At 39.2% G+C, this 16,532-nt stretch overlaps 2 protein-coding genes across 5 annotated transcripts in view; both read left to right on the top strand.

The window, feature by feature from the left end:
* Positions 1-16,260, top strand: part of LOC307043882 (sushi domain-containing protein 1-like) — a 38,625-nt gene extending 22,365 nt beyond the window's left edge. For all 4 annotated transcript variants that reach the window (XM_079688811.1, XM_079688812.1, XM_079688810.1 and 1 more), the window contains 10 exons: positions 5,471-5,635; positions 7,750-7,914; positions 9,953-10,117; positions 10,878-10,972; positions 11,253-11,439; positions 12,064-12,157; positions 14,501-14,750; positions 14,842-14,881; positions 15,958-16,051; positions 16,153-16,260. In XM_079688811.1, coding sequence (XP_079544937.1) covers positions 5,471-5,635; positions 7,750-7,914; positions 9,953-10,117; positions 10,878-10,972; positions 11,253-11,439; positions 12,064-12,157; positions 14,501-14,750; positions 14,842-14,881; positions 15,958-16,051; positions 16,153-16,177 — 1,280 coding nt within the window. In that variant the 3' untranslated portion in view covers positions 16,178-16,260. The remainder of the gene's footprint in view (positions 1-5,470; positions 5,636-7,749; positions 7,915-9,952; positions 10,118-10,877; positions 10,973-11,252; positions 11,440-12,063; positions 12,158-14,500; positions 14,751-14,841; positions 14,882-15,957; positions 16,052-16,152) is intronic.
* Positions 7-3,123, top strand: LOC307043891 (sushi domain-containing protein 1-like). The gene is made up of 3 exons (XM_079688822.1): positions 7-272; positions 839-1,018; positions 2,943-3,123. Exons 1-3 carry the CDS (start codon positions 134-136, stop codon positions 2,975-2,977), a joined length of 354 nt encoding a protein of 117 aa, XP_079544948.1. The 5' UTR covers positions 7-133; the 3' UTR covers positions 2,978-3,123.
* Positions 16,261-16,532: the final 272 nt, after the last annotated feature.

Here is a 16,532-nt window from a genome sequence, read left to right as displayed (position 1 = left end):
AAATACTGGCTCTAACAGGTAACAACATCCTCTAAAATGTCTTTACTGCTGTTTTTCGTTGCTGTTGGATGACTGTGATCTGATCCCTGTAGAGGTGGAGTGTGGAGTCCCTGCTCAGATCCCTCACTCTGAGATGCTGTGGGATAAAAGCTCCTCAGTGGGATCTCTGGTGGTTTATCAGTGTGTCTCTGGATATGGAAATGTTGGAGAGGAAAATGCGTCTGTGTGTACGGCCAGAGGAGAGTGGGAGGGAGCCTCTCTGCAATGTGAAGGTGACTTACCTGCCTCCATTAACAGTGATAATGCATCCTCTTACATACGGGACAGAGAGCGTAATGTGCTGTAATTGAGTTTTAGTGATATTATGAAAACATTTTATTTATGTATATTTTTTATTGTTATAGGTAGAATTAATATATATATTTAATTTGTTATATATTTTTATCTAATTTTAAGATATACATTTTTCAAATATATTTTATAAAAATATGTAGGAATATATTTTATATATTAATATATTATTTTATTATAGGTAGAATTAATATATATAAGTATTTAATTCTCTATATACTTTTAGATATTTCATGAAAATATTTGGAAATATATGAATGTATTTGTGTTTCTATTTATATATCTTTAATATTTATATTTATATATGTTCTGAAACGTAGCTGTTGTAAAGTTTGTAGTTATTGGAGGCCTAATATTTGAGGTCTTTGACCAAAAACGTTATCTCACTTGAGGACTATTCCTTTTATGCGCTCTGCTGTCTGCCCCCCTCTTTAGTCTAATACACCTTTAGCATTATTCCACCTGCCCTGCTGTGTTTGTGTTGTAGAGATCAGGTGTGGAGAGCCTGTTCTTAAAGCCCACGCTGTGAGGCTTTGGGACGGATCTTCTCACGTTGGCAGTGTCGTGAGTTACAGATGTGAGGAGGGGTTTCACAGCAAGGGGCTCGGAAACTCCTCCCTGTGTGGAGAGGAGGGGGAGTGGGAGGACCCTGACCTGTGGTGTGAAGGTGCAACGTTTAATCACTGATTTATTCACACATTACTCTTTCATTTGTAGTGATTTGCAAAACATATTTAAAGCGATTGTTTGACATTCTAGGAAATATGCTTACATGTTTTCTTGCTGAGTAACCACTGTCAAATCAGTCTGTTGAATAGTTAGAAGTTAGCTTAGCTTAGCATAAAAATAGGAAACATTGTGGGTCAAACGGCATAAAATTCCACCTAAAAAGCTTAAAGGGCCCATGTCATGCTTTCCCGGTTATTACCCGTCCCCTTGTTGTTATGAGGGTTTTTCTGCATGTAAACGGTCTGCAGAGTCACAACCCCTCAAAGTACACCCTGTAGCGAGTAAAACTCTAACACAGAGAAGACCTGTCTATGCTGCCCCTGAACGCCTCGTTGGAGATTCAAATGAACCAATCCGTGGAGCCGTTACGTTAAGTCCGCGGATTGGTCCAATCTGCGGACACACACACACACACACACACACACACACACACACACACACACACACACACACACACACACACACACACACACACACACACACACACACACACACACACACACACACACACACACACACACACACACACACGTCTCAGCTGCAGCTCCGCCGATTTCTCCTCCGTGAGAGGGCGGGACGCAGCGAGTGTGTGTGTGTTCGGGCTGTGTCTCGCTTTCTCGCAGTCGGACACTGGGCCAGTAGTGAGGGGGGGGCAGGAGCTCCAACAAGCCGTTTAGGACAGAGAGTGAATACACACACTATACAGAGATGCTGTATGCGAAACTACGTAGCCCCCTAGGGGACATGGAGAAGAAAAAAAAAATATTTGAAAAAAAAAAAATGTTTTGCGAGATCTCGCAAAACTTTTCCTTTAGCTCAATGTACTTCCTGGTCAGTTCGGCTGCTACGGTGTCAGGGTGAGTGAAGCAGGCAGGACCCAAATGCAGAAAAAACTGAAAATACCTTTATTTCAAGGTTGCACAAATGGAATAAACAGAACACTACCCATGAACACAGTCATAGACAAACAAGAAACCAACAATGACAGACAGCAAAAACAGAACTTAAATAAACACAAGACTAATCAACGAAACAAGAGACAGGTGAGGAGGGAGGAGAAAACACAGGGGCACCAGGTGATCACAATCAAGTAAACAGGTAGGAGGGAACAGGTAGGAGGGAACACACACAGACAGGAAACCAAGGAAAGATCTAAACAAGACAAAACACAACGCAGACAGATGGTGACATACGGCAACACAGAAACCACAACAATGCAGCGGTTCATCGATTTTACTTTGAGCTTAAATATAAAGATATAACACCAGTGCTTGGCAATAGCCACGGGTTTCACACATAGACTGTGTATATAAAGGGTTTCACATAAGTGAAGACACCTCAAGGGAACACTCAGAGCGAGGGGACATGCACGTCCCTCTGAGCTGAGTTATTGACAGATTCGAATTTCGCGGATCAATAACTCATGAACATAACGTTGTAAAAATACAAACAACATGACTTTACAATCATAGCAAGGTAGGCAACGAGCTACAGATACCTCATTCACACCAACGCAACTCCGGTTCAAGCTCCGTGCTAGAGCTTTTCAGGTTCAGAACCGGTTCTTCAGTTTAGCTCCGGCTCTTTTCACACCGCCCAGAGTCCGACTGGTGCTGCGTCATTGAGTCACGATGTAACCATTTGCGTGCCTGCTTCATAAAGCCAAACCGCGCGGAAACCCCTCACAGCTGACACTAACAACAACAACAATGGCCGATTGTGCTCCAGCTTCCTCTGTACCTCTTCAGAAGACCAGATTCCCAGCAGGTAGCTGGTCTCTTCAGTGGACCACTGCTGCTTGTTAAGTTTCTCCATCGTTGTGTACAAACTGGATAAAACGCAGGCTTTTTGTTGTTGTTCAGGAGTTGATCCCGCCCCTGCCCCCGCCTCGACGTAAGCGTGACGTATGTGGTGCTTTTGCTCTGGGCCCGGCCGGACAATGTTTTGGTGCTCGAAATGAACCGGATTCCGGAGCTAAGAGGCTGCTCCGCTGCGGTGTGAAGAGGAAAACCCGGTGCTTTTCAAGCTCCAGCTCCGAACCGGCCCTGAAACACCGTTGGTGTGAATGAGGTAAGAGTCGTTTTTATCAGAACAGTTCGATACACGCCGTCATCCGAGCTAAACATCAAGAATTGGTCACAATCTGCAGCTTGAGGAGGGAGAGGAGTGCTTAGGGACCGTCTACAAACTGCAACGGGGTTTTGCGAGATATCGCAAAAGTATTGCGATATCTCTCAAAAAAAAAAATGTTCTTCTCCATGTCCCCTAGGGGGCTCCGTACGAAACCAATGTGAGTTTGGAAAATTGCACAATATAAATCTATTCTAGTAGACCTCAACAATGGAATTATGATCGGTAGAAATTGCCATGTCATGGGACCTTTAAGATAAACATTATAATGTGATGTTTTAAACGACACAAAAACAAAGTGTAAAGAATAAAGGATGCATAATATAGATTTTGTTCAACCATTACCAATAACCAGACGTTGGAAGTATCTAACTAGATTTACTTTTACTCATATATAATAACTGAGTACTTCTACTTTTACTCAACAGTAAGATCTGAGTACTTCTACTTTTACTCAACAGTAAGATCTGAGTACTTCTACTTTTACTCAACAGTAAGATCTGAGTACTTCTACTTTTACTCAACAGTAAGATCTGAGTACTTCTACTTTTACTCAACAGTAAGATCTGAGTACTTCTACTTTTACTCAACAGTAAGATCTGAGTACTTCTACTTTTACTCAACAGTAAGATCTGAGTACTTCTACTTTTACTCAACAGTAAGATCTGAGTACTTCTACTTTTACTCAACAGTAAGATCTGAGTACTTCTCCCACCTCTGCCAACAACCCAACCTTCTCCTCGTGGCTGATACTTATAAGATAACCAACTCATTCCAACCTTATGTTACCCTCAACATGAGGTTCATAACCTGTAGTTTATGCAGATATAGTGAGCCAAGATGGATGATTTCATATTGAATTACTAATATTATCTAAGTTACTGTTGCTTTTAAATATTAGTAAAGAAAATAGTTGTTGTGCTATTATTATTATTATTATTATTATTATTATTATTATCATTTGCATGTATGGCACACATTGGAACATTTTAACAGAATATATAGAGAGAGTAGTACTCCATATCTCCATGTACCAGCTTGCATGGTGATCTGTCACACTCCTAGGCTCATTTGGGTCCTGCTTCCTTCACACTCCTTAACATGATCTGCATGCACTTACTGTGTTTCCTTTGTGTTATTATTATTGCATGCTAATGTGTTTGTGTCTGCAGAAATAAGCTGCGGTCGCCCCCCCACCCTCCCCCACACTCACCTGCTGTGGGACGGCAGCCAATCGCTGGGCAGCGTTCGACTGTACGGGTGCAAGGAGGGATTTTACCAGGAGGGGGGGAATAATATGTCCACATGTTTACTGTCAGGAGAGTGGGGGGAAGTTTCTATAAAGTGCAAAGGTACTGTGATCATCTTTATTTAATCTATGCAAGTTGTTATTTGTGATTTTTAACATGTTTTTGTTGATTCTTCTTGTAAATAATGAATGTGTGTGTGTGGTGAAAGGTTCCCCTGTGTTCCCTGTGTTGGCTCTTTGTTGTATGTTGTGTTGTACTTGAATAATGTTTTATTTCATTGATTTATAAAACTTGTCTCAGGTGTATTGCCAAGTAGGTTTTCACATATTAGCTTTGGTGTATAAGTTTAAAAACAGCAAGAAGAATTAAAATGTCTAATTTCAAAAGAGCAAATATGGAAATATTATAAAAAACATTTTAGAAGCAAAAAATGTGTGCAGGAAATATAAAAATACGACAAAAAAATAACATGAAAAATACATGTTATTTATATCTGAATTAAAGGAAGTGCTGTGTATTTTTATTTTTTAATATTGTTTATTATTGATCGTTCTGTGGTTCATTTCCAAGGTGATGTCTTTAAATGTTGTGTTTTTCCTGTTTGGTCCTTTCTCAAGTCACTTTAATAGGATACACACGGAGAAAAGCATTCAATCTCTATATTTAAGGGATTGTCCGACTTTTTGCATGAAAACTGACTTAAACACTTCCGGTATAAGTATTTATGTGGGTCTTTTACACACTTTCTTTCTTGTTGTCCTCTTTTAAACACTTTCTTTCTTTCTGTCCATCTGTTGTCCTTATGTCGGGTAAAATACTATGTATACTTTATTTGTGTGGGTATTGTCCTCTCATCATACTTTCTTGTACTTTATGTGCATCTCTTGCCTGTACTAAATGTTAAATTCATGTCTGGAATAGTAAATAAAGCTGCGTGTACAGTATACAGTAATTCCCGATAATACTTGCAGCTGATTGGCTAACGCCTCAGTGTCTTTGTGTCCCTGCAGCTAAGTGTGGCCCGGCTCCCGTCCTGGATCACTCGGAGGTGGTTTGGCACAACCGGAGCGTCGTGGTGCACAGATGTGAGGAGGGATACCACAGCTGGAGAGGAAGCAACGTCTCTGAGTGTGAGTCCTCTGGAGAGTGGAGGAGCGCTACACTCACATGCATAGGTGAGAAAGACCAAGAAAGAGAGCGCTTTATTCCAACAGATTCCACCTAAAAAGCTTAAAATAAACAAATTATATAATGTGTTTTTTTAAACCACACAAAAAATAAAGGATGCATAATCAAGATTTATTTTCAGCCAATACCACTATAGTATAGCCTGCTTCTCGTGGCTGATCTTTATAAGATAATGAACTCATTACAATCTTATTTTACCCTCAAAATGAGGTTCATAACCTGCAGGTATAGTGAGCAAAAATGGATTATCTCATTCGTGCATTTATTCCACGGTGATCGAGTCATTATTCTTCTCGTTTAATAATGAATGTTTGTGGTGAAAGGTTCCCCTGTTTCTCCTGTGTTGGCCCCAGGGACGTGCACAGGTACGGACTAATGTTGCCCGGGCAACGGCCCGTTTGGCATTTTTGGCTGACCTGCCCCTCTGGAGAGAGCGAGAGTTTATTTTTCTTTTTTCTGTTGTGGCCGACTCAACATGATGAGCCCACAATTAGTATTGTAGCGTCTCGCTGCGGGAAACACGCTTTGTCAGCGCTTTCATCTGCCGGTGCGTTAAGACCACCTCAGTGTCGGATTTTGGAAACTTGATTTTGAGTTGTCTTATGGCAGTTAGGGTATAAGGGACAAACCAGGGGACTTTACTTCCTCTTGATACCGTCGGTTATTTACAAAAAAACACCTAAACATAGCCTACTTGTTGTTTTTGTGCTTCCGTCTTTCTGTGTCTTTTCATCTGTAAACTCCCTCAACGGGGCCGCTCGCTCTCTTTTCTTGATCGCCCTCTCACGGGTGAACAGTTCAATGTCCCGCTTCATTGTAGGATTTCTGCCATGTCTCTACCACTTTAGTTTGACCATCTCTGTTACTAAGTTATGGAATACTAAATAAATAAGTAATTAGATACCTTACCGTTACTGCGCTCATAAAGAATGATAAGAATAAGAATAATGTGAATTGAACTGGTTTCATTAATTAGTGAGTTTATTTAAGGTAATTAGTTAGAGGCCCTATTTTATCAGTATGTCCTGCACAGCAGTTACAATGGCCAAACTACATTAGAACAGAATTGTCCCCATTTTGTCTTTAATAGTTTCTAACATTAGATATTTTAATGAGATATGGACCGCAAAACATTTTTAAAATCAAGTCACCGAATGCAAGTAGTCGCCTTAGCTTATTTTGTTATGAGATGTGAATTACTGTTCAATTTAGTTGATGTAAAAATCGTTTGGTTTATTTTACATTAAAAAAAAGTTACAATTTTCAAAAGGTCTTATGTTTTTTTTCGGGGGGAGGCCCTTTTTCCAGTTTAGAGCAATAGCCCCTCCAAATGTCTGTGCACGTCCCTGGTTGGCCCTTTGTGGTTTTCTCGTTGTAGTTTTTGAGGTGAATAATAATGTTTTGTAAATTGTATTTTATTCTAGAATCAGACTTGGACTCAGGTGTATTGCCAAGTAGCTTTTTACATTCATAGTTTTTGCTATGTCGTATATCGTGCATGCATGAACACAGTAAGAGGAATACAAATATAGAAATATTATAATTACTATAATCAGAAATGTGTGCAAAATAAATAAATATACAGAAAAATAATACAAAAATAATGTTAAAAAGAGGATTTTTTCAAATTGAATTGATTACTATTTATATCTTGATTTGTTGTTTGGTGTCTTATCCAAAGTGATTTCTTTAAATGTCTTGTTTTTTCCTGTTTTCTCCTTTCTCACAAATAGTCACTTAAATAGGATACACACGGAGAAAAGCATTCAATCTCTATATTTAAGGGATTGTTACTTAAAGACTTCTGGTATAATTATTTATGTGGGTCAATCGACTGCATGTGCTTTCTATTTGTCCTCTTTAAACACTTTCTTAGTTTCTGTCCATGTGTTGTCCTTATGTCGGGTAAAATGTATACTTTATGTGTGTGGGTATTGTCCTCTCATCATACTTTCTTGTACTTTATGTGCATCTCTTGCCTGTACTAAATGTTAAATTCATGTCTGGAATAGTAAATAAAGCTGCGTGTACAGTATACAGTAATTCCCGATAATACTTGCAGCTGATTGGCTAACGCCTCAGTGTCTTTGTGTCCCTGCAGCTAAGTGTGGCCCGGCTCCCGTCCTGGATCACTCGGAGGTGGTTTGGCACAACCGGAGCGTCGTGGTGCACAGATGTGAGGAGGGATACCACAGCTGGAGAGGAAGCAACGTCTCTGAGTGTGAGTCCTCTGGAGAGTGGAGGAGCGCTACACTCACATGCATAGGTGAGAAAGACCAAGAAAGAGAGCGCTTTATTCCAACAGATTCCACCTAAAAAGCTTAAAATAAAAAAATTATATAATGTGTTTTTTTAAACCACACAAAAAATAAAGGATGCATAATCAAGATTTATTTTCAGCCAATACCACTATAGTATAGCCTGCTTCTCGTGGCTGATCTTTATAAGATAATGAACTCATTACAATCTTATTTTACCCTCAAAATGAGGTTCATAACCTGCAGGTATAGTGAGCAAAGATGGATTATCTCATTCGTGCATTTATTCCACGGTGATCGAGTCATTATTCTTCTCGTTTAATAATGAATGTTTGTGGTGAAAGGTTCCCCTGTTTCTCCTGTGTTGGCCCCAGGGATGTGCACAGGTACGGGCTAATGTTGCCCGGGCAACGGCCCGTTTGGCATTTTTGGCTGACCTGCCCCTCTGGAGAGAGCGAGAGTTTGTTTTTCCTTTTTTCTGTTGTGGCCGAATCAACATGATGAGCCCACAATTAGTATTGTAGCGTCTCTCTGCGGGAAACACACTTTGTCAGCGCTTTCATCTGCCGGTGCGTTAAGACCACCTCAGTGTCGGATTTTGGAAACTTGATTTTGAGTTGTCTTATGGCAGTTAGGGTATAAGGGACAACCCAGGGGACTTTACTTCCTCTTGATACCGTCGGTTATTTACAAAAAAACACCTAAATATAGCCTACTTGCTTGTTATTGAGCTTCCGTCTTTCTGTGTCTTTTCATCTGTAAACTCCCTCAACGGGGCCGCTCGCTCTCTTTTCTTGATCGCCCTCTCACGGGTGAACAGTTCAATGTCCCGCTTCATTGTAGGATTTCTGCCATGTCTCTACCACTTTAGTTTGACCATCTCTGTTACTAAGTTATGGAATACTAAATAAATAAGTAATTAGATACCTTACCGTTACTGCGCTCATAAAGAATGATAAGAATAATGTGAATTGAACTAGTTTAATTAATTAGTGAGTTTATTTAAGGTAATTAGTTAGAGGCCCTATTTTATCAGTATGTCCTGAACAGCAGTTACAATGGCCAAACTACATTAGAACAGAATTGTCCCCATTTTGTCTTTAATAGTTACTAACATTAGATATTTTAATGAGATGTGGACCGCAAAACATTTTTAAAATCAATTCACCGAATGCAAGTAGTCGCCTTAGCTTATTTTGTTATGAGATGTGAATTACTGTTCAATTTAGTTGATGTAAAAATCGTTTGGTTTATTTTACATTAAAAAAAAGTTACAATTTTCAAAAGGTCTTATGTTTTTTTTCGGGGGGAGGCCCTTTTTCCAGTTTAGAGCAATAGCCCCTCCAAATGTATTTTATGACTAGAATCAGACTTGGACTCAGGTGTATTGCCAAGTAGCTTTTTACATTCATAGTTTTTGCTATGTCGTATATCGTGCATGCATGAACACAGTAAGAGGAATACAAATATAGAAATATTATAATTACTATAATCAGAAATGTGTGCAAAATAAATAAATATACAGAAAAAAAATACAAAAATAATGTTAAAAAGAGGATTTTTTTTATTGAATTGATTACTATTTATATCTTGATTTGTTGTTTGGTGTCTTATCCAAAGTGATTTCTTTAAATGTCTTGTTTTTTCCTGTTTTTTTCCTTTCTCACAAATAGTCACTTAAATAGGATACACACGGAGAAAAGAATTCAATCTCTATATTTAAGGGATTGTTACTTAAAGACTTCTGGTATAATTATTTATGTGGGTCAATCGACTGCATGTGCTTTCTATTTGTCCTCTTTAAACACTTTCTTTCTTTCTGTCCATGTGTTGTCCTTATGTCGGGTAAAATACTATGTATACTTTATGTGTGTGGGTATTGTGCTCTCATCATACTTTCTTGTACTTTATGTGCATCTCTTGCCTGTACTAAATGTTAAATTCATGTCTGGAATAGTAAATAAAGCTGCGTGTACAGTATACAGTAATTCCCGATAATACTTGCAGCTGATTGGCTAACGCCTCAGTGTCTTTGTGTCCCTGCAGCTAAGTGTGGCCCGGCTCCCGTCCTGGATCACTCGGAGGTGGTTTGGCACAACCGGAGCGTCGTGGTGCACAGATGTGAGGAGGGATACCACAGCTGGAGAGGAAGCAACGTCTCTGAGTGTGAGTCCTCTGGAGAGTGGAGGAGCGCTACACTCACATGCATAGGTGAGAAAGACCAAGAAATGTCAAGAGCTATGTTTAGACTTTGGAAGTAACATATGACATGTGATGGGATTATGCAGGAGACAAAAAAAGGAAACTGTATTCCCTTACAGTTATATATATTTTTTAAAGGATGTTGTTAGATCCATTTTTTAAGTGACCCTCCCCTCACTGCCTCATATATTTGATTGAGTCTTGTACTTACATTATCCACATGTTCAGGTAATGTTTCTTCTGGTCTCCTGTAATGCCCTTTGAGCATTCGTTAGCTGGCAGAAAATGTCATAAATTGGCTTTTATATCCAGTTTCAAGCTTCATTTTTACCACACACTTTTTACATGTTGGTGCTTTTTAACTTTACATTTTCCCCAGATGAAGGATGGTGCTCATGGGACGTCTGGATCTTAAGTTATCGGAGAAACAATCTGAGCTAACGTTAGCCGCAGCCAGACCGCATCAGAAAATCACTGATTTCTAACATGAAATATCCCAAACAATAAACAAATGAGTAGAAGCTGTTTTACCTGCTTTTATTACTTCCTGCTTGATTTGCAGAAGATGACATATTGAGTCTTTAACATCAGCGACTAGGAACATATAAAACATACAGTATAAGGAACATGGAAGGTGCAATGTTCACTAGCCTTAACAAAATAAAAGTATCTGTGTGTTTCTTTTGCGAGGTTATTGATTTACCTCGTAAACATATTTGTAAAGAGATGTATAATATAACAATAATAATATGACGTTTATCTCTTACAGAAATAAAGCCACCTGTAAATCATCTTCGTGTCCTCAATGAGAAATGTGTGCAGTGGAGAGCAGAGAAGTACGAGGAGGACACAGAAACATACAAGGTAACTGGACAAAAATGAAGACTGCTTCTCCATGTTTAGTCTTGAATATACTTTCAGCTTGATCATTTCTTTTCAAACCTGATGAAACTGTTTTACTTTGAAAAGTATGCAAGTATCTGAAATGTATAATACTATTAATGTACTGAAACATTTTACACTGCTTTCATGTTTGGAAGTGTAAAATCTTAGCTCAAGATGTCTTTTTTGTATTAGCTTCTGCGCATATAGTTTGTTTACCTTTTATTTTTTGGAGGTTTGTGTGACTCTGACTGCGTTTCAGGTGACGTACACAGGATCCAGAGACTACCAGAGGTCCTTTCAAGATAAGAGGAAGCGTCTTCTGAGCTCGAAAGCCGACGAGCTGCAGCTCTGTTTAAATCTACTTCCTGTCACAAACTACAGCATCTCCATCACCGCAGCCTCCTCCAGGTTCACCGCCTCCATCACCACCAACACCAGCCTAACAGGTACCTGTAAGGGAAACCTCTGTAGCAATGGAGAGTCAGGACTCAGAGAGACACCAGGAGAGTTGGAGCTTTGATGTCAAACACTGAATGTTTATTTACAAGTATCGGCCAGAGAAATTCACATCACAAGTCACACAGCCAGAGATTCTGACTGCCCTGGTGGGTTGCCATGTCAAATCTGACCAGCCTCTCTCTGATAGACCTTTGAACTACTTTACAGAGAGTTAATCCACATATTGGGGGATGGTGCGTAAACACCTGGGAACACTGGAGATACTCTTAGGCTGACCGAGAGTTGACCGGTCATAAAACTGAGACTAAGTGCAGCAGCACATTCCTTAAAGGAGATAACAAATCAGGGTTGGTGATAAACCTCAACAAGCAGACAGGTTAAATATATAGAAGTAAAGACAGAAATATTCCCTCACAGTACCATAGTTAAAAAATCCACATGTGCAGTTTAGGTTAAAGCAATACGTTTAGGTTAAAGCAATAAGTTAAGCCCAGAATGAATAAGTTAAGCCCAGAATGAAGGCTCAGCTGCGTGGATATCTTTAGGACTGATGTAACTATATTTAATCTGATGTTTTCTTCTTTATAATGTTATATGTTAATGTTTCCCAGTGCCTCCAGCTCTAGCCGTGGACTACAAAGAGTTTGAGACTCCTGTACCGACTCTGAAGCTCCGCAGATCTCCAAACACACTCGACCCAATCAGGTAACAACCAGTACACACATCCTTTACTTCAGTAAAAGTACCAATACGTTACTGTAAAAATACTACATTATACAGTAAGTAAAGGTGCTACATTCAAAATATCACTAAAAGTATTATCTTTACGATATACCTAAATCAGGGGTGTCAAACTCAATTTCATCACGGCCACATCAGCATTATGGTTGCACTCAAAGAGCCGGTTGTAACTTTAAGACTATAAAAATACATATATAAATATTTAATATATATAAAATAATGTATTATATGACATTATTGCCTCTGAATAGGATTATTATGGGATAGGGTAATAACTTCATAATTAACTACGTCTGAAAGCAGAAGTCTAGGGCAAATAATTGCAAGTCTCTTCAGTGAGAATGTCACAAAATGATTTTAAAAGAAAAGCCAAATTCTGGATGAAAAAAAAGGTGACATTTTGGGGGGAAAAGAAACATTTTGAAAAAAAAATCAAATTCTGAGAAAAAGGCAAATAAAAAATAAAAAAAGTGTATTTTGAAGAAAAAAAGTCAAATTTGAGATGCATTGTGGGACATGTAGTTTATGGGCAACGTGCTTCTGTAAAGTAGCATGTAACCGTATAATAAACATATTATATTCTTTGCAAATTTCAAAATGAAGTCACGGGCCGGATTTGGCCCCCGGGCCTTGAGTTTGACACCCCTGACCTAAAGCAAAGTAGAACACTCGGTTCAGCCTTACTTTATTTATAGAGTAGTGCAGGAATGAGTCCTAGAACTTTTGAGCACTTCCTGTGTTCTGGTCTGGGAGTCGATGGTTATTTAATGTGTTTGTTGTTAGCCTGAAACAAGGTCTGTGGATTGATTACTGCAATGCACTTCTGACTGGCCTTCCCATCGAACGCATTAATTAGACCCTCCAGAAAAACGCGGACAAAAATCCTTGATTATGCGATTAAACACGCGGGGTTTTTATGTGATTTTATGCGGTGAAATTGCGGGAAGTTGCGAAATATGCGGAAATATGCTAAATATGCGGGGAAAAAGAATAACAATTTTTTTAAATATTGGGCTGTCTTATTTATTCTCTCTCACACACAACCTGCCACTAACGTTAAACCCCTTTACTATTCAATTAAACACATTCAATGTTTATTTATTGTAAAACCAATTTTAATCTCACACACCCCCCCCCCCCCCCCCCCCACACACACACTTCTCCGCCTCATTCTGTTTTCATTTACTCGTTCGTTATCTGAGCAGCTTCAATCTTGTAAATTAATCACTTCGTTTCTTGTAGCCCTCGAAAGGGTTTTGGAGGTTGACGCCTCGGTGAACGTGCGTTGTTTGGCTTTCTTGTCCGCTTTCTTGTTCATGTTTGAATGAATCAAAGTGGGTCGTCACCGTCGATTTTCTCTTATGCTCCAACACACAGTTGCACGGGGTGCAGAATAGTTTCCCCCCACTTTTTGCCCGGTCTTTAGTAGAAATGTTCGTCGGTAAATGAGATGGATTAGATTTGTTCATCTTGGTGTTTTCTCTCTCGTGTGAGTTCCACACGTTCACTCTATACAGTGTTGTTTACATTCTGTGATGCGCGAGCTGATGACGTCACGTCAAGACGAGTTCACTTTTTTTTTTTTTCTCAACTTTGTGTGGAAAAATGCGGGGATTATGCGGCCTTTTAAAAATCTAAGCCATTTTGCTGATTATGCGGTAAATTCTGCGATCACAGAATCGCGTTTTTCTGGAGGGTCTATACAAAGCTCTCCACAACCTTGCCCCCATCTACATCACCGAGCTCCTTCCGCAGTACACCCCCTCCCGCACCCTCTGCTCTTCCTCCGTAGGACTTCTCACCGTCCCAAGCTCTCGCCTCAAAACCGTGGGTGCTCGAGCTTTCAGCTGCTCGGCTCCCAGACTCTGGAACTCCCTGCCACTACACATCCGACAGTCTGATTCCATAACAACATTCAAAACCCAACTCAAAACCCACCTGTTCAAACTGGCATTCTCATTATAACCTGTACCCTGTGTCCTCTTGTGTCCTTCTGTAGTCCATTTCCTGTTTGTCTTGTTTTACCCCGGCTGACATCTCATTAAGTCCACTGTTTTAATTTCCCTATATTACCCTATGCCCTGTAAGGTGTCCTTGGGCGCTATGAAAGGCGCCCCCCAAATAAAATGTATTATTATTATTATTAACACAAGCTGAAGATTTTTTATTTTTGTTCTACGACGAAAAATCATATTGGCTTTCTGTCAAAGGAGCCCTTGCAATGCTACCATCCTGGTCAGCCTACAAAAATACATCACTACTGTATTACTCTATTTCTACTAATGATTTCTTCTTCTTTATTTGCAGTGTGTATCAGGTGTTTGTGCTTCCTGTGGACAGGATCATAATGTTTGACTGTTCCTCTCCTGCGAGCTCAGACCCCAAATCTAAATCCTCTGCAGAGTACATCACGGGACAGTTTGATGTCCAACATGTCGGGACGGAGATGAACTTCACTGTCGGGGACGGACTCCTCTACGGAGGTTTCTTTAACGCACCGCTGCAGAACGGCAGGAGTTATTACATCATATTAAGAGCTGTCAGTCAGTGGAAATCAGTGAGTGTGACTAACATAGTAACAAAATGCATGGATTTGGAAACCGTATTACATTTTGCAGCTTACTTGTTAAATGTTTTCTCTCCTATAGGCTTTTAAAAGTTCCTGTGTCGTGTGGGCTAGAGTGAAAGGTAATCCCCTCAGCTCAAACACCTTCTTCAATACTAAGTTAATGAACTTTTCAAGGATTTTCCAGGGCTAATTCTTCCAATTCAAGGAGCAACTGCACATAGTTTGAGAAACAGATCTCATTTAATAATTCAAGCATGCATGAGACTTTGAAGCATGTGGTGTATCAAACAATTATGACTGCAACAGAAACACACACGCAGGCAGCGCGATGTATAGAGAGGCGAAGTACCGCCCATGTATTGAAGTCAATGGGGAGGGAAAACGTATCTTTCGATCCTGTTTGAATTGTGCCACGAATTACACATATGTTTTTCAATCTTAAAAAGTAATTTCCATGTCAAAAAAGTTGCAGTTTGTCGTAAAACTGTTGAAATATAAGACTATGAAAAATACGCAACTAGAAAGACTACAAATCCCAGAATCCCGGTCCCGCATGCTGGCTCTTACGGAACCGACTAACTCCCCTTGTGTGTGTGTACAGCTCTCAACATGCCCAGACTTGGAGTGATTTTCACCTCTTTTAATACTTTTCGCCTCATTCTGAAAGAAAGAAGTGAAATGTGCCAACGTGACGGCCATCTTAGTGTGTGGTGCGAGACGGGAGATGTAGTTCATTGAGCGGACACATTTAAAAAAAATTGACTTTCAAAATTATATTTTAAATTGACAAACATCTATGTGTAATTCGTGGCACAATTTAAACGGGATCAAAAGATAATCTTTCTCTCTCCATTGACTTCAATACACACTTTTTCCGAAATAAGGTCCCATGGAGGTCCCCCGGAAAGGGAGGGACTTCGCCACTCTATTTACTAATTATAAAAAAATACATTCACATTTATGCTTTTTTATTGCATGACTAGGTTTTGTATAGGGGTTTTCTTCATGCTGAGATAGCGACAGACAGCAGAATATGTTTACGAGTTTAGAAAAATATCAAAAGAACAACATGTGTTAGTCTTTCACAAAATACCTACAAATTAAAGTACTTTCAATGTAGGCAGGCCTCACAGATTTTCCTCTCAAATTCACAAACTTTCTAGGATATTAAAGGGCGTATTTTCCCTCGTTGCAGGTACCTCGTATGTCCTGTGGGTTTCCTCTCTGTCTGCTGTTGCAGCTATAGGACTGGTCACCTTTGTTATTATTGGTGGATACAGTTTCTGCTGGTATGGAAGATAATACTATGGGATGGGATGATATAGGATTTTAACGCAAATAGCAAGAAAAAAACTCACAATTATCTGATTCTGCTCTTTCTTTTTTCTAGGTTGTTCAAGAGGACACACTCCTAACAGCTGATGTCCTTTCATTTTTCATTTTAATATTTATGTACATTTCGTAAATAATTGTAATAAAGTTTTTTTCACCTCATAAATGTTTGAATGTTTATAGGATTTGAATCTTGAAATTCTAAGAAACCAATTTCTAAAACAGACATTTGTGTTTTAATGTTTATTGTTAGACTTATTTCCCCTTAACGCATCATTTTGCATTTAAAAACAATAATTGATGTCTTAATTAATAACTAATGTTATGAATGGATTTGTTTTGTGATTAGTAAAAAGCTGTATCTTAGGAAAATATATTAAAAACAGTATAAGACTTTTCAGTCCTCTATTATTTTCTTATTTGTGTATCGACCCCTAA

This window comes from Notothenia rossii (assembly GCF_949606895.1).
Source record: "Notothenia rossii genome assembly, chromosome: 6".
NCBI classification, from domain to species: Eukaryota; Metazoa; Chordata; class Actinopteri; order Perciformes; family Nototheniidae; genus Notothenia; species Notothenia rossii.
This window is presented reverse-complemented; position numbering and strand designations above follow the sequence as displayed.